At 43.7% G+C, this 24,758-nt stretch overlaps 1 protein-coding gene across 5 annotated transcripts in view; it reads right to left on the minus strand.

The window, feature by feature from the left end:
- Positions 1–1,261: 1,261 nt before the first annotated feature.
- Positions 1,262–24,758, minus strand: part of LOC106047369 (protein LYRIC-like) — a 33,484-nt gene continuing 9,987 nt past the window's right edge. The window contains exons 2-11 of one of the 5 annotated variants that reach the window (XR_010830652.1): positions 24,536–24,595; positions 23,615–23,705; positions 22,059–22,127; positions 19,626–19,841; positions 18,097–18,171; positions 9,938–10,044; positions 9,232–9,351; positions 7,627–7,756; positions 6,017–7,173; positions 1,262–2,596 (exon numbers count right to left, since the gene is read on the minus strand). Coding sequence is in view for 3 of the 5 variants with exons in the window: in XM_048047398.2 (XP_047903355.1) it covers positions 7,121–7,173; positions 7,627–7,756; positions 9,232–9,351; positions 9,938–10,044; positions 18,097–18,171; positions 19,626–19,841; positions 22,059–22,127; positions 23,615–23,705; positions 24,536–24,595 (921 nt within the window). In the remaining 2 variants the exon portion in view is untranslated. Of the gene's footprint in view, positions 2,597–4,980; positions 7,174–7,626; positions 7,757–9,231; positions 9,352–9,937; positions 10,045–18,096; positions 18,172–19,625; positions 19,842–22,058; positions 22,128–23,614; positions 23,706–24,535; positions 24,596–24,758 lie in introns of those variants that run through there. The other 4 variants (XR_007158001.2, XM_066994991.1, XM_048047398.2 and 1 more) reach the window with 4 other exon arrangements.

The following is a 24,758-nucleotide window of genomic DNA, read 5'->3' on the forward strand; positions in this document are numbered from 1 at the left end:
AATGGAGGAAGAGAGGGTAGGTTAATGACTTTAGTCCTACTCTCTGTGAAAGATACTCGTTCTTCCATGCCACAGGCAGCCCAGATGCTGCCAGGCTCAGGCAAGACGCTTCCTTCTCTTTGAGCCTTAATTTTCTTCTTTTGCTAGTTCAGAGAGGATTTGTGAGGCTAAATGTATTAATAATTCTGAAGGCTCAGCTTACAGCCATGGCAGCCAGAGCAAAACTCAGAGAGACAGAAGGAATTCATGATAAATTTTTCTTCCTAATTAGCAAAAAGACTGTGACATTGTGGGAGCAAATTATCCACTTCCACAACGGTAAGAGCAAAAAGCATTACACATGCTAGCTAGTCAGAAGCCGCTGCGAAAGGATTCTGATTCCTTTACCAGTGTGACACTCCTTCTCTCTCAGCAGGTATGGAGGGAAGGAGTTTTGAGATCACAGCGTGGCTCATTAGCCAGACTAGTAAGGTGTTTCAAAATCTGTGTCTAGACAGGAGATTTTAACTTCTATCTTGAGAATGCATGGCGATGTTTTACTAAATGTAAAGTATTATTTTTGAATAATCATATTCATAGGTATATGTATTTGGATATAATCATATTAAAAATCATATAAAAACATAACAGCAGTATAGCTAGGATCATGTAAATGAGACGCCAGGTTTCATTCTCCTTCAATCTTTGTGATTCAGCTTCTTCAGAAAAGTAAATCCAACATCTGTAAGCTGCCAAAAGATCACTAAGACTGTTTCATGCAGATCTTTGTGAATCCAAGGTTTCTCCTTTCTGTTCCATTCTTCAGTCTATCCCTGGCTAAAAGATGTTAGTTTAGAGTTATGTTGTAATCATTATTTTTCATCTGCATGCACTGAATTACTGGATTATTGTCAAATTGCTTATGAAAGATGACGTGCTATTCTGCTTCAACATTTTCGGTTAATGTTTGTGTGAGGGAAAACCTGCAGACCATGATCTGATAATTATGTAGCCTCCATGGACATTGTTCATATCTCCTTATAATGAACATATTGTGCTACTTGGGGTTGGGGAAACTGAGGAACAGTGAGATGAGGTGATGTCACCAATAACACAACGGCTGGTGAAGGTGATAGGTACATCAAGCAAATCTCTTTTCCAGTGGCTTCTTTACCAAGGAAAAACGTTGCAGTGAAGGACATGTCGTAAGTCTTTGTTCCCCAAAGGAGGAAGGCGCTTCATTACAAGGGCAGTAACAGCCTTTTTTTTTTCCATATCTTGACTCTGTGTTTGTGTTTGCTACTCTACCTTGTCAAAAAAAAAGAAAGAAAACAAAACAAAGAAACAAAACAAAACAAAACAAAAAAACAGGAAAGGTGCTTCTGAGACTTGGTTATACTAACATAACTAACATCTTTATGTAGATGCTGCAGTATAAAACAATGGATCCCTTCGACAGAATTTAGAAAAATCGATAGAACTAGTGCAGAAGATGTGAAAATACCTGGGCTGAGAGCATGGATTGGCTTTTTGCTTCCTTAAAAAGGATGAGAATGTATTGGAGTAAAAGCAGAGCCTTAACATATCAATGGGGAAAAAATAAATAAATAAAAAAACAAATTAGTCAGGAGGAAGGCTTTCGTGTTGGTAACTCACACGGTGAAATCCTAGATATCCTGAAGTCAGCATTAACAAATTTTCCCACTGTTTTTCTCCAAGATGGATTCTGCTAGAAGAATACAAGCCAATCCAAAGATTCAGTGATTGATTATAAAAGAGATAAGAATGTATCACAATGAGATTTTTGGTTACTGGATTTCACTTTTGTTTATTGAATTAATCAACGTCACTTTGGGATCCCTAATGTAATGTTCCAATCATCTCTACTTTTTGTTCTGGTTGATTTCTGTTAACAATATGAATTATGTTTTATCAGCAAGAGTCAATTTAACTCAGTTACAAACTTTTAACATGTAACAGATGGATAAGAAAGTCAGGGTTAGAAAAGCAGCTAAAACATGACAGCAAGATGTAAAACTTTTATTAACACAAGAGTCTGTTACTGGGTTACTTGTTGTACTCTCAGGTTTTCTCAGTATCAAACACTGAAGAAAAATTCTCATATTCATTTACAGAATCAAAGTCTGCTAACCTAGAAGAGCCATAGTTCATTTACATCGTACAGCTGAGGAGCAATAAAAACGTCTAAAAATAACACAGCATTTTCCTCAATCTAAAATGGTACTTGCAAGTTCAGAATCTCAGTAATTTCACGTATCTAAAAGTGAGTGCTGGCTTCCTCTGGAGACGGGAAATGTCCTTTACTTGCTGGCAGTCTCCCCCTTCCAGCCCCAAGCCCAGAGGTGCCTCTCCATAAATTTTGGCAGGATTTAGAGAATAGCCTGGGAATCCGAATGCTGCCTGCTCAGGGAAGTAGGAAGAGTTACCTTCTGGTGATTTGTTATTTCTTTAAACATTGGCTTTTTGAATCAGTTTGCAGTCTGGGACATTGGAAAGGAGTTCCAGAAGGAGCACAGTGGCAGGCAGATGATGCAGTCAGAAGTGCTTGATAAAGTCATTTGTCATTCGTCTCTGTAGCTTAGAGCACTCAGAACCACTGCCAAAGGAAGACAGTGCAAGCGTACAGAAATCAAAGTTTGACATAAAACGAAGTTTACCAAATATTTAATGGTTTCTTAATGGGACATTAGAGGGGTCAGTTCTTGTTACAGTGATGTTTTCCTGAGAAGATGCAGGGAGTTTATTTCTGAGCCCAACGCACTAGTGTCCTTCAGTAAGGGGGGATGCTTCCTTCACAGATCAGAACATCTGCAGAGCAGAACGTCAGGGATGGCACACACATGGAAATCCAATTTGCCTTGGAAGGACCCCTGGGTCTGGGTCAGTACTATCACAGAAGAAGGACAAGATTTCCCTTATCTAACCTTTGTGGCCCACAACTTAAAAAACCCTCTCTCCTCACCAGCAGTCAGCTATTTCGGCATTATGCAGCAGGCCTTTGTTGTAGGCACAGCTAATAAAAAGCAAATAAATTATTTTCTTCTGAGCAATTAGCGTGTCTACCTGATACTCAGCTCGTGCAGATGTGTCAGCTGTGCCTCTGATGTGTGGATTGGGTGGAACCTTGATAATTACAGATAACTACAATTATCAATTACAGATAATTATGGAGCAGTAGGCCAAATTTCTCTCTGTGGTTGCTCTACATAACCCTGACTTTGTAACACCATGGTTTGAGTATGAAGCAAAGCTTCAGAATCTGCATCTGCAGCCTGCCTGTGAGTAAACACAGCTTTGTAGGTCAGGAGTTCATCAGTTATGGCATCAACTAGATCCTAATGCTTGAGATTCTGTCTCATGGACCTGGCAGTTACTGCTATGGCCCTATCATTAGGGACACAGCCAACCTTCCATCTTCAAAAGGCTTCCCACAAGAAAGAGCATCATTACAAAAATAGAGCAGACTGATTTTAAGAGAAAGTTGAAACTTAAAGCAGTTCATTTCATCATTTGCAGCTGCTGCTGTAACAATTAATTGCTCCTAACCAGATCACAGATACTCTCCCAGCCACACTTCACCCCGGTTCCCATGCTGTGGCTGCCCCAGAGGCTGGATTTCCAGCCGCGGGTGCAGGGAGTATTTGGCTGTTACTGCAGCGTGTGCCACTCGAGCACCTGGTAAATCACTCAGGGAAAAGGCAGCTGGACCTGGCCCACGAACTGGCAATTGTAATACACTGGGTTAATGAACAACCAAGGAAGATACTCTAGATTTACCCCTCTAAGAGAAGTTATCTGGAGGATAAAAGCATCCAGCTGCAGCACAACCGATGCTGGAACTTGTTAGAGGGATGTTGGATCTCCTGTCTGAGGACTGATGCCAGTCTCTAGCTAGTAACGATCAGACAGAGCCTACAAAAATGGGAGTACTGACCACATTCATTTAACACTCCCAGTGCCAGCAGCAGCATAGCAGGCTGATGATCAGAGCAGTACGATAACACAGAAGAGAAGGCGAGAGATGTCTTAAAAGCACAGAAAACAGGCAGTAGCCCGAGCACGCAGTGATGAAAGGAAAGGGAATTTCATAAGGGACTCAAATGTCTGCTTTTCAAAGGCACTGGCCATCTGCAAAGGCCATTTGTTAAACTGAGTGATGGTTCTGCAGCCCCCGAGGACAAGGAAGTGAAAGAATGGAAGTTAGCAGCTGCTGAATGCTTTGTGTTTTTTTGTTTTGTTTTGTTTTGTTTTAAACTCAGTCCTCTCACTGAGGAACCACTCTCAGCACACTTTCTTCAGATCTCTAGGCCATCCTTGGGAGCCCATGTAGCAGCAGTACTGGGGGATGCAGCAGAGGAAGGCTCCAGACACGTTAACCAAATGTGATACCCTTTCTACTCCTTGCAGCAAGGGTACTGGTACAGCAGACAAATAGCACAAACAGTACGCTGCCACCAGATTTATCCTCAGTACAGCTTTGCAATTATTTAGGAAAGCCTACGATCAACAATATCTAGTTGTAGGGGTGTCTTTTCTTTGCTGAGCTGTTTTCTATGTTAGAATGTAGTACTAAATAATGTGCTGATGTAAACTACTGAGCCCTTCTGTATGACAGTGATGTCTTCCCATCTGTGAAACAGTGGAGCCAGAAGTAAAATAAGCATTGCCAATACTGCTGATGTCAGTAAGAGCGGTACTGATGAGTTTGACAGAAAAACTGGGTAATATAATTTGCTGCTTCTTGTCATCAGAATCACAGTCAGCTCGTCAAGTGTTACAGGATTTGAATGTTCTTTTATTCCAACAACAGAAGAAAGTTAAGAGGTTTTTGTAAACACAAACATGATTGAGATGAAGGAAATCTCTTAAAAACCATTTACTGTATCTCCTTAGAAGCTCGAAATAAAATGTTTTTAGCGAAAAACGCTTGCTCTTACTTGTACACATACAAAGTAATTAAATAAAACTGCTCATGAGTGCTGTGCTTTGGGCAAAAGTTTTGAATTTTTTATTACAAAATCAATGAACACTTGAAATACTATAACATGTTGAAATAAAACATGATTACACTGGCATCAAAAAGCTTGCAAACAGATATAGAGAAAAAAGCAGAAGAAATGGGAGCCTACCAATATTGTAAGTTTCTCTTTATCTCCTTCATTAATCTTCTTTTGATTTTTTTGATGGCAGAGGTTATCTTCAATGCTAAACAAAGACCTTGGGCAACATCCCGGCTCCAAGTAGGTCAATGAATGTTTTCCATTGGCCTCAGAGTTAGAACTTTACTCATTACCTACATACTCATTAACACATCTTCTAAATCCTTGAACTTGCTGTACTTGTTTCTCCAGTGAGGCCATGCTTTTTCTTGTTATGCATTTGCTCCAGAACAGTTACTTTCCACATAAAAGCTATTTGGTCCATTCGTACATTCATAAATTGCCTATATTTCTCCTACACTGATATACAAACATCAAGACGGGCAGATTTTAGACAGTGAGCTGCTAAGTGGCATCAGTTAAGATTATCCCTCACCTCTCTGAAACAAGCCTGTTTTGCTAAACTTCAGGGCACACTGTACAGCTAGCTGCCCCCAGAAAAATCACAGCAGAAAAGAACTGTCCTTTTACTTATAATTCCAAGCACAAATACATTGCTGTGATTAATTGCTTTTCTGAAGGAAACAGCTGCTTTGCTATCTGTGCAAAAGATGAAGACCATGGGGTAAAAAGTCTAAGCTGTGGGTAAAGCTCAGACAAGCCGGCCTCAGGGTCTGGATGGCTGTGATGGCAGAAGCACAGAGCTCTCCTCTAGCTCAGTAATGCAAACGGGAGTGCTGCTGTAGCAGTTTAAAGCCAATAAAATCCACGGTTACTCAGTGTCCTATGTGAAATGAGTGTCATCAGCCCAATGCCTATGACGAAGCGCAGTTTAACATGCATTAGTAACTGTCACCTTCCCACACAACCTCCAAAGGCACGAAGTCCAGTGCAGGTGGAGATTTGACAATCATTACCTCATCCTTCGAGGCAGCACTTCTAAGATGGGTCAGGGTGAGGCACAGTCTTGGGACAGCCTGAAGAACCCTCGCTGCTCCTGCCAGAGCTGCAGCTCTGCAGAGATAAAGGGCTTCAGCTCTCAGTGGCATCACCTTGGCGCTACGCACAAACCACAGCACTCGCTTGTAACACATTCCCTCCACCATGCCATAAACCCTCTGACAATAAAAAGTGCACGCTCTTCGGTAAATACTAAATGACATTTCTAAAAGTTTCATTCAAAAATTTTGTTTATATTAGAATATTCAAATAACAAAATGCTAAAAACTTCCAGACATCACATTAGAAAAAATATTTCAAAAAGTCACTTCAGTCTACTATAAGTACAAATGCAACATGCTTTGGACATACAGGCTTTACACTTCAGCCCACCACAAAAACTGGGAAGACAAAAGGGTTTATAATGTCTTTCTAAGTAAGTTTAAAACCTCCTTGAGAAATTTTCCCTTGTGGAGCAACCTAGCCTGACATGGGGTGAAAAGCATAAAAGTCTGACTGTAGCAGCCAACAAGGATTTAAAATATTTGGGAGGTTTGAGAATGATCTATATTATTCTCCTTTTGTCTCTGAACAATGCTTTCTTCTGTACATTACTAGCCTGTTGGTGAGCACATCTGCAAAAATGCCAGGGGAGACCAGACTAGCTGGTGGATCCTCCATGGAACTCAAGTTGCAATCACGGTTGGCCATGTCCCAACCAGTCCTACAATGGTATAAAACATTACAAGTTGACAAACAATGTGACAGTGAAAAACTGAAAGGTCTTAATGCCACCGGTCAGAACCCATTCAACAGTTTTTAATCAAGGGCAGCAATTTGTTATTAACACCCATTCTGTTTCAACACCACCTCCGGAGCACAGTGTGCTCCTTCTCTCCTTTCTCTCACACACTCACACTCTGTTGCTCACTGTTCCTGTTCTCCTCTTCCCCTCACTGGGAAGTCTTCTAGATCCTCTCTTTACTTTGGGCTCAGCGCAGCATCACAGAAAGGAGAATTCTTGCAGCTCATCAGCATGCCTGCCCCCATTTGGTTGTCTCTCTGGCAGTTACACAGCTCCCTCAAGTCTCTTTCATCTTCTTCCTCTTCCTCCTCTCCTTTTTCCCGGGTACATCTGCCATACAAACAGGGGACATTGCACAAACATCCACTGCAGAGTCATGGCCCCGGGAACTGTTTGCTTTCCACCTGAAGCAGGCTGCTTTGTGATTCCTAGATGTGTTTTACAACGGCCACCTACTTACAAGGATACTACAAAGTCATTGGGAGGGCTCTGAATGTTTTAGTGGGCTCTGACACATGCATTTGCTTCCATTTCACTTCTATGAGTGCTGTGCAAAAATGACTCCCACTAAATTTAAGACAGTTTTGGTCATTAGCTCCGATAGGAGCAGGAAGGTATTTGTCATAGAAAAAAAGGTATTACAGAGCCTCTGTAAGAAGTAAGACATACAGCTAAAGGAGAAACATTTAGCATATTCACTTAAAAATGCATTTCTGAACTCTTTTCAGGTTATGCATTATTCTGAAATCAAAATTCATGAGATGTACAAAGCCCATCACTTACTGTTAGTGTGTGGATTATTGGGAACGTCCAAGGATTTTCTGGAGGAAGCACAGACTGCATCACTGCTATGTTTCGTAGATATCAAGTCCCTTGGGCCTTCTTCCTCTCTTGTTTCCAAACCTTGCTGGGGCTTAATTGAAACAATATGCTTCACTAAGCATATGAGTTAAACGAAGCATATGCAAGTACAAAATATGGCAGAAAATGTAATTATTGTAGGGAATTGGTATATTTAAAGAAACTGCAGGACAAATTAGGTTTCAAATGATTAGACTATTCTGGCATGTCATCCACCTGCCTCCTGTATATTTGTTTTAGGACTGAAGTGCTGAAATTGTCTTTCATTACCATCTTTTCTCTGTTTTCTCTAGTGAATAGAAGAACAGCAAGGGGAAAGCACTGTAACTGTATAGTGAGCCTGAACACTGAGATGTGCCCAGTGACTGCTAAATGATCAGTCTATAGAAATACTAGATGTAGCACGGAGAGCGACGAACAACTTTATCTCTGTATCTGACTTCATAACTTCTTTTATTCTTTTATGTACATCTCCAGAGGATGAGCTTGCACGGCAGCAGACACCAGCATTTGGCGCTCGCATGCAAAACAAACTCCTCCTGGCTCACCATAAACATGCCAGTAGGAACAATGCTGTACTGAAGAGCTTGACCAGCACTGTTAAGATTATTCATTAAGGTACATACAAAGCTAGAGCAACTAATTGGATGTGCAAGAGAGGGAGTGGCCTGGCAGCACTCTGGTGACTCACAGGCCGTCCCAGTGATCATTGGAAGGATCGTGGGCCATCAGTTACCTACGTTTTTCCCTTAAAATGGGGACATCAGGAGTTCAGGGAACAAAACTGTCTCAAGGATCAGAAGAGACCACAGTGGGTGTGAGGGAAGACAAACGATGCTACATAACCATGCGTCCAGAGCAACATATTCAGTGACAAATGAATGAAAAACAATTAGGACACTTTGGGGGGTCCCCTCTATGTCTCATTTCACTGAGCAGCGAGGACATTGCAGCCAAATAGACGGGTCCAAAATCCACTTAACATTCTGTTCTTTTGTACTTCCCATCCCAAATGAGCTGACATTTTCCACAGCCTTCCTCTGTTGCACTCTGAGACTTTTTTCTCTCAATAAGCTTTTCACTAGTATAACAATGCTCTCGTTTTATCTTCACTGCCTTTCAGGAACCACCTTTGCATATTGTTAAAAATACCTCCAGGTGACCTTTCAGCACAGATAAAACACAGCCGAGTTGTACAGTAAACTTGTAAAGTGAAGTAAAGTAAAGTAAAGTAAACTTGGAATACATTTGCCTGAGAAAGCATTTTTCTTCCATGATTAAAGCCATCTGCTCCTGTCTGCATTGTAAAATCGAAGTGTTTTGTAAATATGTTAGGGAATACCATGTTGCAAAAGCCCACCGGTCATTGTGCTTACCCTTCTTTTATGGGAGGGCAGGGAGAAAGAAGAGAAAGACATAAGTTGGAGGGGAAGACAGATCTGCCCTGGTCACATCATCCTAATGAAAAAGACACCCCCCTCCGCTCATGGAAAGCCAAATGCTACTCTGAGAATACAAAAGACTCACATGCATCAGTCCAGCTGCACCCCTTGCTTCCTTCACTTCATTTTTCTTCTTCTTCCGCTGCATTTTGCTTTTGAGTCCAGAAAGACAGAAATTAATGCCTTCTTTGCCTTTTGGCAAATCCTGAAAGCATGGGAGATTTTGTAAGAGGAGGCCTGGGAGAGCTGATTAACTGGCTACATATTTTTTTTCAGTAACACTGATTACCTCTAGGAGTGTGTGCTGACAGTGTACAAGCTTCCATCTCTCTCGTATAAAGTACACACCTTGGCTTAACACAGCTGTTTGCAAAGAGCTCTGCACACTCTTCCCACTGCTGCCAGAGAGGGCTGTTTCCCTGGGTTTCTAGAAAGCGGCTAGATGGGAAGCCTTGTGCTTCCGTCTCTCCACCCAAGCTATGACCATACCACTATCAACAAATCCTCTCACTTAAATAAATAGATCTGAGCCACCTGGGATGGTGTGAAGGCTGGTGTTAGCAGCGGACTCTAAACTTGTTAAGACCCAGGTATTCAGGAAAGTCAGCTGCAGGAGAAAGAGTTCACTTTTGCAGTATTTATTGCTGAGAACAGCAGTGCCACCTGGATGATAAACTCCCAGAACCGACTACCCCATCCTACATCCTGTGAGCTCTGGTTGCCACAAAGGGATCGGGAGAATGATCCCAAAGACAGCAGGTCTCCCTCGGTCACCAGTGCCACCGCCTCACCTTTTCTTTCTCATCTCCTGTCTGATGTTCCTCATCTCCTGTCCAGTTTCCCCACTCTTCTGTGGGCGCCTTCCAGTCAGAGTCCAGGTCAATCACTGAAGGATCATCTGTTAAGGCAAACATATGCATGAGTTACATTCAAATCCATACAACTTCCCAGACTCATACCAGTAATGGAAACACTGCAAAGAGTATCTGTCATCTTTCCTGCCTGCTGATGGGATGGCTGGGTGTGCATGCATGCACACGAATCTTAAATGCATTTTTAGAAAGTAAGTACCAACTGCTAATTCACAATAAGTGATTGCATTCTTCGGGACAGGAGTAAAATTAAAGAAGGGAAGAAAAACACAATCTAGCAACAACAAAAGCCCTTTCGACCTGTGCTTCAGTAAAACAAGCTTTACCAAAATGATAGTAGCATGGCTTGTCAAACATTTTCTTTCAATTTCAGGAAGAAGGATTCAGGCATATCCAGAAACGCTGGCAGAGACTGCAGGCTCAGTGCTACATTTTATTAGCAGGACTGTTTCTCAGGCCATCTCCTCTTCCACTGGCTGCAACACACTGTCCTCAGGGCAATTACTTCTATGGAAGAGTACTATTAGTAAAGGATTTGTGCATTTGTTAATGCTCTTGTTGGTGTTTTCTTTCCTATAAAAAATAGTACCAAGTGCATTCTTGACCTCAGCTTCCTTTTCCATTTTTTTTCCCGAATGTAAGCCAGAAAGGCACCATCATGGTATAGATTTCCAGAGCTCCCTGACATGCAACTCTGAGCATGCACTAAGTAGATAACACCTACTCTGCTTTGATTTTGATCATTTCAGGGGGGGCAGGCAGAAAACGTTTGAAAACCTTTTAGGTTTCTGTATCTGCAGGCATCTGTTACTTTAAAAAATTGGCCTCAAGCCTTCAGCTGCCTCTCCACAAGGCACTGGCAAATGATTCTCAGACAAGAAAGCACAACAGAGCAGTCTAACTTCTTTACCCAAACTGAATGAGTTGCAAAAAAGCAGATAAATCAGCATGAGATGTTGAAAGGACCACTTGATTATTTTTTAATGGGTCATGTCTAACAATCTTAAGTCTTATCCTAACAGGGAGAAAGACTTTGAGAACACAACATATAATAATAACTCTTAGCTGATCACGTCTCTTAAAATAAAAACAAATATAAAAAAATCCCAAGCTGGATGGAAAAACTTCTAGTTGAAGCAGGGCCAAAACCAAAAGCATGCTGGGGATGATAAAAGACAACTGTTTCCAAAATGCTGCTCTGTCCAGTTTGCTGCCAAATTTTATAAACATGATTATAAACATTGCTCAAGCTTCTCAGTTTAAAAGCCATCCCCTATACATAGACAGCATTTCCCTCCTCCTTCAAAAGGGAGGGGAGCAAGTACTTTCTAATTTATTTCCCAATAAAATACCAGTATTTTAGGCAAATGAATGCATCTACATTAGAGAGAGACTCAACATACATGAATAAGTTGTGCATATGAAGAACACTTTGTGCAAGCTGTAGTAGAGGATACCACCACCAGAAAGCTTCTGCTCCTTCTATCCAGGTTACATGAGATTTGGGCTCAAATTCTGGAGGATTTATCTGCGGTGGTTGAAGGCAATACCAGCGAGCACGCTTCGCCCAACATCTCCAGCCCCAACAGTGAGTGGGGGTGAGGACACAGCAAGTCCCAGCTCTGCAGACTCTGTGCTGCGCACGCTCTGCCTCTGAACTAATATACCACTTGCGAGCTGTGGCAGCAAAACAACAGGCAAAATCATGCTGCTACTGCCAGAGAGGAGGCAAATTCTGGCTAACAGGGAGGTGCACGGCGTTACACACAGACCAGCACAATGGCACAGAGTCTTCAGGAATCACAGTCCCTCCCAAGCTGCTGGCAGCAGCTCTGCCAGCGATGCTCTCGTGGGCGGGCAAGTAAAACGGGCTGTAACTAGAGGAACACACGCTGGAGGCCACAGCTGGCACTATTGCTTATTTAAGTTGTGATCTTTCAGTCTGTTTACGTACTTATTTTTAAGCATGAAATAGTTTTAATGGCCAACTTCCCGCAATGGCCTTGCATTCATGCTTTGCCCTCACCATGTGGGTAGGCACGAAGCTCAGCGGTGACTCTGTCTTGTCTCAGAATTGCTCTTCCCAAAGCATTATGTCCCGGAGGTGTTTAAATTCAACTCAGAGTAAAATTAAATACAATATAAGACTCTTTACAATTTGTTTAATTTGGTGGGAAAATAGGATTAAATGTGTTTATCCCAGAGCTCTGTTTTAAAATCTCTCCCGTTCTGTAGTGTATTTCCCTTCCAGCAGTGGGTTCTGGTCAAAGGGAAGAGTCAGCAGGTTCCCTGTGCCAATGGATAGAGAGGGTTGAGTAGCACATCCTACAGGCTGAACCTTATTATCTGGCCTGGAAAATAAAGCTAGAAAGTACTTCTGCAAAAACCAGTTTGTGTCACAAAGAAGAGGATTAAAATTTTTTTAGTCCAGAGTTGTAGCGTTGGACTATATGCTGTCAGGATCTCTCTTGGGTATTCTCCACTCTAGTAGGGCCAGCAGAAACCTAAGGGAGAGCAGTTCTTCATCTGGCAGAGCAAAATCCTCAAGGGCCTGTTTACTGTTTATGGTGCTGACTTCTTCTGTGGCTGGTATTGCAAAGGGCAGGTGGCTGCGTAATGTGCATGGTCCTTACCCAAATTTTTGCTGAGCCCTTGCGCATGGAAACCATTCAGTGCACACGGATAGGCAATTTCCGGTTGAAAGGTTACATTTATGGTGGAAATTTTACAGGTAGAAATTATTGCTACTACCAGCTGGGCGTAGAGTTCCTCATTTGGCACCTTCCTCTAGTATAATTCAGAAGATGCAAAAGTATCAAGTGAATCCCAGACTGGAGACTTTTAATCCGAAGAAGCTGCTTATTCGCATGAAACCAAGGTATTAAAATTCAGTTTAACCCCAGGACAGAAGGAAGGAAGTCATGAGACGCAGAAGCTATCTGAAGATCCCAGGGAAAATGCGCCTCAGCAAACAAGACACATTTGTTGGGAAAATGCCAAGTCATAGGTAAAAAGCCAGCCCTCGTGGTAATGAGATGGACATGCTCCATTTCTGAAGAAGGATGCCAGTTCTCAGAAACTGCCCTGACAGACCAGTAGCCATTCAGGCTGTCACCAAAGCACAAGTCCTCTGCACTTGGTAGCAGAAATACGCAATAAAATTCATATTTTTTTTGCCTTGAAACCAGACATCAGAGCTCTAACACAACCCCGCCAGCAGCATTGTGCAACTTATACATTTTGTAACAGCATCACCAGCCACAACATATGTGTTTTGAGAGACAACTAAGCAGAAGTACAAAATACGTCACCAAAGGGGCAGAGGGAAACTGGTGGTAGAGACAGTATTGGGAAAGACATGCAAGCAGTAAAGCCCATGAAGTAAAGGGGAGGAGGCAGGGCAGGCAAAAGAGATGTCTGGTGGAACCAGGACAACCCTGCAGAGCAAGCAGGAAAGATGCCTGGCAAAACTGGAACAACTCCTGGGCCTGGAAACAAAGTGAACTATGCCAAGGGCGCTAGAGATGTTCACCCCCTTTCTCCTCTTTCACACGCACAGATGAAAAACATGCAAACACTAGTGATGAGCAAGGAAAAAATGAGGAAGAAATAAGTTGTCCTTTCAGCGCCCTGTTCCCTCATCAAAGAGCCTGTGAGCCTGGCCACCTCAACATTTGTGACCACCAGGGACTGGAGCCATCAGTGTTAACCAGGTGGCTCCAGCTCCGAGATACTGAATTCCTCTAGCTAATTAAGGGTAAGGTTGCTAGGGACTAATTGTTTGAGTATGTAGAGCTGATGACTGATGACAGAATGAGAATTACAGAACCACTGAGTTCGGAAGGGACCTGTGGAGGTCGTCTAGTCCTACCCTGCTGCTCACAGCCAGGTCAGCTAGGCAGGCTGCTCGGGGCCTTATTCAGGCAGGTTTTGAATACCTCCAAGGATGAAGCCTCCACAGCCTCTCTGGGCAATCCATTCTGCAGCCTGATCACTCTCACCATAAAAAAAAAAAAATAAAAATTCTGGAATTTCCCATACTTCCCTTTGTGCCCATTGCCTCTTGTCTTACCGGGCACTAACAAGAAGAGCTTGGCTCCACCTTCTGTACTCCCCCATCAGCTACCTCTCTCCCCCTCTCCCTCTAGGTGTATATACGTTGAATCGCAGCCCTCTCTGTCTATATGTTTTGAATTGCAGCGAGTGGTAAGCCCCAGAGCCCCCATGAGAGAGTCAGGCCGTTGCTGTCACTGGCACTTCACAAGATGGCGCCCGGCCTCCCGCTCCCCCTGCTCTGCTCGGCCCTGCCACCGAACAAAGAGACTCATTAAATGTTCTGATCTGGGTTTGATAAAACGACCCCGGCACATATTCAGGTTATGAATGGCATTTTTTTTTTTTTAGTTCACAGGCCTGCAAGAGCTAACAGGCCTTGTTTGACTGTCAAAGAGCTCATTTTGCCTGCAGCACAGGCCTTACTGCCAACCATTACCTCATCCAAATTCAGGGAATACACGTTTGCGACACTCCCCTCCACATCAGTATCAAGGCTGATGATTCAAAGGAAAAAACCTCCTACTACTTAGGAGAAAGCTGTAAAGCAGGCAGAAAACCTCCCAGTCCTGCTTTCAATCAAAATGCATCTGCTTAGACGTTTGCAGGAGCAAGCTGCTGAATTTGCTCCTGTGCGTTCTGCTCTCGGAGAGACGTGGCATCGCTCTGCTGAAGAAGAGGAGCTCTGCACAGCTCTGCAGAGCAAACCCAGGGCACGCCAGGGGTGATGTGTGCCAAACGCAATCCAAGGACACGCTGCTGAAGAGCTGCCGGCATTGCCTCCCTCCTGCCTGTGCCAGCAAGCCTGGGTTCAGGAGTTACAAAGAGCCTGGCACTCCCCAGCAGCCTCACAGGGGTCAACAAACACTGCACCAAGGGAGGAGAATACTGGTTTTTATTTATTTATTTTAAAGCAATTAATGTTATTTATAAAACCCTCTGATGGCCAAGCTCACGTGTCTGCTGAAGGATCTCAGTTACTGCTGGGCAGAGAAGCAAGAAGACTGCAGTTTTGTCTCCTCTCTGCATTCAGCTGCTTTGGGTGCTCCTTTAATTAAGCTAATCAGGGCTGCAAGATCAAGAAGGGGTCTACTGCACTCAGCAGGCACCATTCCTGCAAGAGCAGGGTAAGGTCTCCCAACAACAGGGGTATAAATAGATACCGCACTCGATCCTGACCAAAAGGTCAACAGAAAAGGGCACCTAATGCTCATACTGTTCATGCCAAATCATTCCAGCACTCAGGACCTACCCTGGCCTTTCCAACAGAGGGAAAAGTTAAAAAAAATAAATGAAAAATTACCAGTCATAAAAAGACTGAAATCCCAGCTGCCACCGTACACTGGTGTTTTGTCCTGTGCTTCAAGATGCCCCATGTGGGCTCTGGGAGGGAGATTTACGTTTTGACAAAAGCACCCTGTGCTCCAGCAGTTCCCTGTTCTCCCCAGGGACGTGCCCCACGCACAGCACAACACCAGCAACCCCACTGGGCTGGCAGCTGCCTGGATGGAGGCTGCTCAGCTCCACCTTCCCAGCTGGACCATGGGAGAGGGCGAGACGCAATGCTTCAGTTATGAGAACCAAACCTAACTCTGAATTTGTTTTGAAAATTTAGTAATCTGAGATGATTGCTAACACGTGTTTTGAATTTTTTTTTGAAATGCAGAGCCCATATTGTTGCCTCTGGCTCAGGTTGTCCCTGAACCATTCTCTGCTGGGTGTGGAGAGGGACACAGGGAGTGACTGCTCTATGCTTGACCTGTTCCTGAGCCTGTCTGCCAGCAGCTGCTACGTACAACTGCAGGAGCGAGGACACCAGTCTATGGGAGCCCGCAGTCTCACTGCAGCTGGTCTTGCTGCCCAGAAGCTCTAATTACACTTTGCACAGCAAAGAATGCATACACAAAACAAGACTGTACCTACTTTCTCCCTTTTTTGTCTTTATCTAAGTAAACACACAAATAAAGTGCACGTTCTCACCACTCTCAAGGGTGCCACACAGGGTGCCTGCAGCTCTGTCTGAGCTCAGAGCAGTTCTGGGCACCTGCCCATAACCAGACCCAACCTGAGTTTCACCCTCACCTCTGCCAGCCTCATGTGAACGAGCCACTGTGGAAAGTGGGCCCTGATTTTTGCAGCTTACAAAACAGCCCGAAAAGGGCATCAGCATTAGTGTCCCCCTCTTTCAATGGAAAATGAGCAGGCAGACATCCCCTGCTCCTGCCAGACATCATCTGCTGGGAGGAAAGTCAAGCTGGTGCTCCAGCAGCATCTTGAAGGACTGTCCTCAGATGATTTACTCTTTACATTATCTGCATGCAGGAAAAGTGTGCTTTTTAAAAAATAAAGAAAAAAAGAAGAAAAAAAAACCTAAAAGATAATCACATAGCTATATTCCTGTTATTAAAACCAATTAATCATCTCTTTATCTGTAAGTTATGCCACGATGCCTGGATGTTATGTAATTTAATCCATACATTAATCTGTGCTGCTCATCACAGTGGATTTATTAAAGAAGGCTGGACGAGGACACTACACACAAGTTATTAAAAACAACCCGCTCAGGAGTGGCTACACTAATACTATTCAGAGATATAAATTCCAACAAATCTTTGTTGAGCATGTGAAAAGGGAGTTACAGTTCCAACAGCACAAAAGCCACATGAAGTGAAGCCAGCTCCAACTCCCACAGACTTTAGTGAGAAAACTTCTGCTCACTCTTAACAGTAATTCAGATAAAGCCATAAATACCAAATGAATTACTCAGAGAAAGAGCACAGATAAGAGAGAGCTGGTGGAGGAAAAAAAAAGAGTTAAACATTTTTTGGATAATTATTTTCAGCAACTAAAGCAACCACTAGGATTCACACGTTTCCCTGAATGAATTCCTTTAGTCCCATTCTAACACCAGTACATAACAGACTAGCATCTTCTTCATTTCTTTCATACACAACCAATTTTTTCTCTACATCTTTGTGATTTTTTTTTTCTTATATTCACCTAAAGAATGTCGTTGTTTATGCAGTTTTTCTCAAGCACCAGCTTGATTTCTTGCTGCATAAATGCAGATGTGAGTAAATACTTGTACTTGTTACATTAGGAACTGCTTCATTCTGCTGATGCAGTGTTGGAAAACAGATGATCAAATATGACAAGTATTACATTAACTGTAACGCATGGCTTTAAAATTGAATTCCATTGCTCTGGCTTACTTCACACCAACTAAGTTTTGTGCATGGATGTCCGTCTCTGTGTATCTATGCTTGCACTTAGCATCTCAGAACCATTCAGGATCAGATTCTGCACTCATCAGCCACTCAGACCTCCAGATGAATTGGGGTTTCAGGCAGGCTGACGGCATATGAAGGAATCTTTCAGAAATAGCCATCAGAGTGTACAGAACAGGTGTGCGCATCACATCACAACAGGAGCACTTGAAGCTGGGCCATGAGAGGTACCGACAGTTACAAAGAGGCAAAGGGAAAACTAAAAACAGGGCCCAAGATTAATGCAAAGCCCAGGAGACACTTCTTCCTTCTCCAGACCATGCACAGAGAGGCTCAAGCTGAAAATCTCTTGCTGCACAGGAGAGGAAACTGCTGGCTAAGCAACCTCTCACAGGGCCCCTCTGGCCTCAGCATTTGCTCCCTCCCTCGGTTTGAAATTCTCTGAATTTGCTGGTCATCAAAACTTATTGGAAATCTTCTGTGTGAGTAAATCTAACCAAGAAGGAATTTGCTGGGGGGGGGGGGAAGAAGTAAAGGGGAGGCAATTTTTTTTTATTTATTCCAATAAACAACGGTTTGGAAAGCATTCAGTAATACATTCTGACGTCACTCCCCAAAAGGCTGGTGCACTGGGCTGCAGATGTGAGCAAGCTCTAAAAGGGAGAGTGACTAATAAAACGTGGCTGTAAGGGAAAAGACCCATATAAGACCAACAAGAGTACTTTTAAGCCGAGCATCTAACAGAGCACAAGAACTCTGAAGGAAGCAATAAAAAAAAAACAAAGAGAGACCACTCACCTAACTCCTTTGACAGCTCTATTAATGTCCCAAAGGTCACAGGACAGGATTTTACTTCTGCAATATCCCATGTTCCTGCATTTCAAAAAGCAAACAAACAGTAACACAAAATGTGGTGTCATGTTCACAGCTGGCAACTGCAGTTTCGGCCTGACACTGCCCATCTCTTTCCATGTTCTCACCATCCCAAGCCTGCAGCCACTTCTGTTGCTAAAGAATCAAGGAGAAATTATCTTCCAGGGACAAAGAGTCCTGCACAGTTGCTATTTACACCTTCTCATCACTTCAAAGTGTGTGTCACACCAGCACATTTCTTTGGACTTAGTCAAATTCCTCACTCTCTTGGACTGTTTTGCCCTTTGTGCACAACTGGCAGAGGTTGTTGTCATACATCGGCCTGGAGTTTGGCCTTCTGAAGGCAAGAGAGTGAAAAATGGTACCAATGACCTTCTGACATTGACCCCGTACTCTGGAAAAGAAAGGACTCCAGCAAAGAAAGCAAGCAATATAAGGGCAAGCTAAGACCGCTTTCTGAACCGCCAGAGTCCTGGATTACTGCTACTGAAGGTGAGTTGTCATGTGGCCTTATACACCAATCAATCCAGTCATTAAGCTTGATCGATCAGTGAGATCTTAATGAAAACCAAATGCTTTTGGAAATTAACCAAAAAGCAGTATTAACTATTGTAACCCTCTGCCCCCAAGAAGTTAGGAAGAGAGTCTAAAAGATACAAAGGTCCAATTTCCACCCAGTTATTAATTATTAGCGTTGCTCTAGAGTCTGCAGTATCACCCACAGTAAAAATAAAATGTGAGACACGGCTTTGCCATAAAAACTAAGCCATGATGGAAAAGAAAAGTCATCAAATACTAGTGAGAAAGCTGATGTTATCTCTTGATCTTTAGCCTAATGGGCTGGCAATCCATCCCTTCAGTGCCTTAAAGGAGTCTGAATATTTAGAAGCGCAGTTTCCACCTTCAGCTTAGATTATAGAGAGAATGTCCCAGCAGCACAACCAAGAGACTCGCAGTAGCTGTAAGTGATTTTGTTTGGATACCAACAGTGGGTTAATCAGCTGGGAAGCTGAGCAAACTGTGTCAGTACAATGCAGCGCTGCCATGAACACACTGCTGCCAACTGTCAAATACCCAAGCTAGTTTAGGAATACCTTGCCCCATACTTCTTTGTAACACATGGATATACCCAAAGCCTAACTCTGATCATGTGTGTGCAACCTTGGACTTTGCTAAGGAACCAAACACTAAATACCTGTGGCTAGAAAGCAGCATACACCCACTAGGTAGTATGCAATACAGGAGAAATTCTTGTGCCAAACACTTCTCTTTTCATGTTGCCATCATGCTAGAGAATAAAGGACAGCTAACAGGGTTCAATGCAAGTGGACAACACCATGCGTGCAGGATGAATGCCAGCAGGCAGGACTCTCTGAGGCAATGTATGCTGCAGGACACCATAATTCATGAAACTTTCCCTCTACAATGCTCCCTCTAGGAACACAGGCACTCACCTATATTGGAAAACACATCCTCTTCTGACTGGGAGGGCACAGATTCCTCTCTTGTAGCTTCTGAGGCCTTTAGCACAGTCCCACACTCTGCCCTGGTGATGAGAGCACCTTTTCCACGGCCACCAGTGTCCTCTGCGAGTGGCCACCCCGTTCCCTTCTCATCCCAGTCAACGGCCGGCTCCACCACCGAGCTGCCCTGAGATGCTCTGCTGGCGTCTTCTCGGGAATAAACATTATCACAGGGTTATGAGCATTTTTAATTACAACAGAGTTTATACAGGGGAAAGAAAGCCTGATCCAAACTCATCAGACATAATGTCCAGATTCACGACAAAATTATTTACAGGTACAGTGGCAGTAAAGCATGCCCCTGGGAAAGGAACGCTGAAGCAGCAAACACGAAGGCCGTGTGAGAAGGAAGACTATAAGCCCTGCAGCAGATGACGCAGCAGCACAGAGACCTTGGGCATCGCTCCCTGACTGCAAGGGTGGCTCAAGGCCTCAAGGGTCCAGCTGGGACCCAGAACAGTAAAGGGAGAGAAACAGAACAGCAAGATTTCCAAGGGAAAGGAAAGCAAACCTCTTGGATGTCGGTAGTCCAAGGCTGCTGCTGAGAAATCAGTGCTAGGCATACACACGGTAGAAATTATGATAATTATCTCCAACATCTTTTGTTCCAAAGGGCTCACAAAGCACTTTACAACTCCAGCCTTCAGAATAGCAAAGCCTTTTCCTGATGCTCTGGTGGGCAGGGGACCAGTGCTAACATCAACCCCACCTTCACACAGCTTAAAGCTGCTGCTGCTGCTGCTTATTCCCTGCTGGGAAACAGCCATCAGCACTCAGCAGGGTTAGGGCTTCTCTCTGGAAGTGGGAAGAGCGCATTTCATTGCTCTGTAAATGTCATCAGGAAGAAGGCCCAGCACCATCAGCTGATTCAATCCATTGCACAACGCAGGCTCCTGCACTTCACCAGTGACTTCGACTGCAGCTTGGTCCTCTGAGCTCCCTCGCCCCGGGCCAGCAAAGCACCAAAACCTGCGTGGGTTTAGGGTTAACGCACACTTCCTTCTGCACAGGCAGCCAGCATCGCTGGTGCCAACAGGCCAACTGACATGAACAAAGCCAAATGTGAGCCCATACGATTTGCTGGAGACCATGTAGAGACCTCAGCACTTTAAGCCCTTAAGACTGTCATGCAGATATCTAACCCTTGACTTCTATAATCTAGATGATAAAGTAGTCCCAAAATGTCTGTGTATTTTTAGATCAAAATTTGCCATTTACTTGCCCCGATCTTGAATTTTAGTAGGGCTTCTGAGGTACTTTAAGATAACGTCTTCTTGCTGACAGTGCACAAACATCCCCATTTACCCAGCTGTGTGTCCCAATTCCAAATTTCTTAGCTTCTAAATTGCTCTAATATGTTTAACTTCATAGGTTTCTCCATTACACTAATGGTTTTAACAAAGATAATTAAATTATCAAGACATTTCCAAACATGTTAATTCCATGACCTGCTTTTATACAGCAGTTATAATAACATAATCAGCAGAAATATATATAGGCATAAGTGCATGGCGGACACTTTGAAATCCCCATAGGAAAAGTGTGGTGTGAGTACATAATGCTGCTCTATTTTATCTCATTAAGATAACAGTACATTTCCCTTTTATAGCTGTTTATTCTGGGCAGGCCCGAATTAAAGAAGCTGTTTGGAACTGGGCATATAATGCAGGTTTCTATACATTCACTGTTAGAAAACATCTTTTGTCAAGTAGCACAGAATGAACTAATCCCATCACACCAGACCTTTAGCAGATCTCAGATCTAATGGACATTTGTTTTCAACGTTTTGTGGTTAATAGTATGTGTTCTGATGAAAGCCTGGAATAAAACACAAGGCTCGCCAACCTGTTTTTTCCTAAGTAGAAGGAGAAGGCTCAGGGGAGATCTTCTTGTACTTTACAGTTACCTTAAAGGAGGTTGTAGCGAGGTGGGGATCAGGCTCTTCTCCCAGGCACCAAGTGATGAGGGGAAATAGCCTCAAGTTGTGCCAGGGGTGGTTTAGGTTGGATATTAGGAGAAATTTCTTTACTGAAAGGGTTGTGCAGTGTTGGAACACGCTGCCCAGGGAAGTGGCTGAGTCACCATCCCTGGAGGACTGCAAGAAACGTGTAGATGTAGAACTTAGTAGCGTGGTTTAGTGGTGGGCTTGTCAGTGCCAGGTTAAAGGTTGGACTAGATGATCTTAGAGGTCTTTTCCAACCTGAATGATTCTGTTCTATGATTATAAGTAAGCAGTCTAAATGTGTGCAAAGATTTTGCTCTCTAATGATGAACGGAGCAAACAGAAAGACTCTGGGAAGTTAGGAGGAGTAAGAAGCCCAGTCAGATCAAGGTGTGCAAACTCTCCGTAGCCTGTAAATTTACCTTTTTGTTTCAGCCTTTCCTTCCTTAAATGTCTCTTTTCTCGGCTGCTGATCTTGGTCTGCCAGACACCTACAACACAGAGCAAAGGTCATGGTGACTCATCTTAAGTTAACAAGAAACTTCCTCTACTGCCTGTACCACTTACAGGGTAAAGTGCTCTCTGCTTGTTTTCCATGCTGGCTGTAAAAGTGCCCCTGCAGCGGTGCTGCCCGGTCGCATGCAGCATCTCCCCTGCACAGTGCTTGCTGTCTCTGCAGAAACGCAGGCCACGTTACATAAGAAATCCCCATCGCAAACCTGTCTGTCATGTGTCCTGACTCATGTAACTGCACATATTCTTCTGTCCTTTGTGTCAGCCTGATAATGTGACACCCCTTTCCCTCGGGGGAGATGTCACAACAGAGCATCCACAGCCTTGTACGTCTGACAGCACAGGGAAGTTCATGAAAAGCTTAACCATCAAACACGGCTTTGATTTCCTGACCTTCTCTAGCCCTGAGCATATCCTCAGACCTGGTGTGTGATGTGAAGACCCGCTGCCATCCAGCTGACTTCCACATGCACTCATTCATACCAGTCAGGCCACGCTCTGCCTTCATCTCTGCTCTCCAGTCTACGACATGACAGGAGGGACTGCCAGAAATGGTTAACAAAGAAAAAACACTGTCCCCTGATTTCACTGAGACAAACATCTTCTTTCTCTAAACATCCCTGAACACATGAAACAGTTCAGCTGGTTCATCTGTCCAAAAAAAACTAAACAGCCCTTTGAAGAAAGCCTCTGCTGTTTCCCATCGTTCTCCTGTGCCCTTGCAGGCACTCATTGCTCCTGATGCAAGCGCCCGCAGGGAGGACTCCAGCCCAGCAGCAGCGAGGGCTTCTCCTGCTCTCACCAGCACACTAATCACATTATAATCTTTTAAGCTCAGAAAAGCTTAGATTTGGTTGTTTTCAATATGACCCCTGGGGGGGGGGGGGGGGGGGGGGGGGAGACAGACAGGCAAGAATGGAGTGTCATGTATTTTCCAGTGAAATTATAGCTGCCTGACCCATGGTAGCCTCTGCCAGGTTTCTTTGCAGCTTTGCTTGTTACCAAAGATCTTGGCTCTGTTCATGGGTGTAAGGAATTGGCTGTGTACTATCCATGCGCCTTTTCCAGCCTCGTCCGCGGGCCCAACAAAAAGCTGCCTGGAAAGACCACAGCTCCAGCTGTGGATCAGCACGGCAAAAGCCACAGGACTGGAGCAAGAGCAGAAAGACAGGACCCTGCTCCCGAGTGGACCTCTGGCGACGTCAGATATTCTTTCTCATCCACAGATTTGCCATCTCTGTGAATGCAGAAAGGACCTGAGAAGTGCGGCAGGAAAGCACACGGCCCCCATCTGTAGTTACATGTAGAAATGAGCAGATGATAAAAGACTTTCTCAAACTGGCTGTTTTTCCCAATGACACAGAGCACAAAAACAGTGTAGAATGCCTCCCTTTAAAAATATTTGATCCCATGTTATTTTCTGGTAATAACAATCAGATAACAGAACAACCACAACTTTTCTTACCTTCCTCCTCTTGCAGCTTGTCTTTTTCCACAGAAAGCAGATCTTTCAACGCCTCCTTGTCTGAACACTGGGCTTTCTTCTTCTTCTTAGGCTACAGCATCCAGGAGATGTGCAGCAGAAAGATCAAACAGGTATTTGTTACATTTCATCATGAAGAAAAGGAGTCAGGGCAATAGTTTTAAAATGGAGAACACACAGTGCTACTCTGAGAGAGAGCATGAGGTTGCTGGATTCTCGAAGTGGGTACAAGAGTGGTCCTGAGCACATTTTCAGTAACTCTGAAATCAACATTAAGACCCTGCTTATGATTAACAAAACAAAAGGCATACAATAATCTATTTTTTAATGAAGGTATCTGTAGTGATCACTGATCCAGAAGGACACAGCAGTGGCTTAGGCCATTTTCATATGGCTTGATGAAACAGTAGAGCTACCTTTAAGTCTTCAAATTTGAATGTTTTAGATGTAACACACTGGTTCTTGACTTTTGTAAGGTGGGATACTCCCTGCCATGAACATGCCTCCTGCCCAGGCTGAGGGCTGCTCCTTGCTTGGAAGGGCAGTGGCTGCAAAGCACAAATACTTTCTTTCCTACCACTCCAAGTGCACAATGCCCAGATAAGACCCTTGCCCAGACACAAGGAAATGTCCCATATTGGAGCTGGAACTGAAATACAGGAGATTCTAGCTCCTGGTTTGGGGTGCAGACCATGAGATCATCCCACCTGTGGTTGTAGTAACAAGCACCACAGTGTGACCCTGCCAGAGGGTTACTCGGTGTTATGTTCCTCACTCACCTCTTAACTTCTCCATCAACTGGAACAATAAATTGTCTTTAAAAAGGACTATCAAATAAGCAACATTCTTAAAACAAGTTTCTCTTGAAAGATGTTACATAAACTCTAAAGCTGTTACTGGTACCTTGAGAAGCTTTTTCTCTCTGATGTTGGCTGACGTTACAAGCTGCCCATTCACTGGAACCTACAAGACGGACAGCAAAAAAGGCATTATGGAATACGTATGTGCCTGTGTGTGTATGTATAAATATGTACGTGCATAAAATTATGTTAATACGTATGATGTGCTGAAAGACATAGCCAAATAACACCCAGTACAAATCTGGACTAGAATTTATGGCCTTGTT

This window comes from Anser cygnoides, chromosome 3 (assembly GCF_040182565.1).
Source record: "Anser cygnoides isolate HZ-2024a breed goose chromosome 3, Taihu_goose_T2T_genome, whole genome shotgun sequence".
NCBI lineage: Eukaryota > Metazoa > Chordata > Aves > Anseriformes > Anatidae > Anser > Anser cygnoides.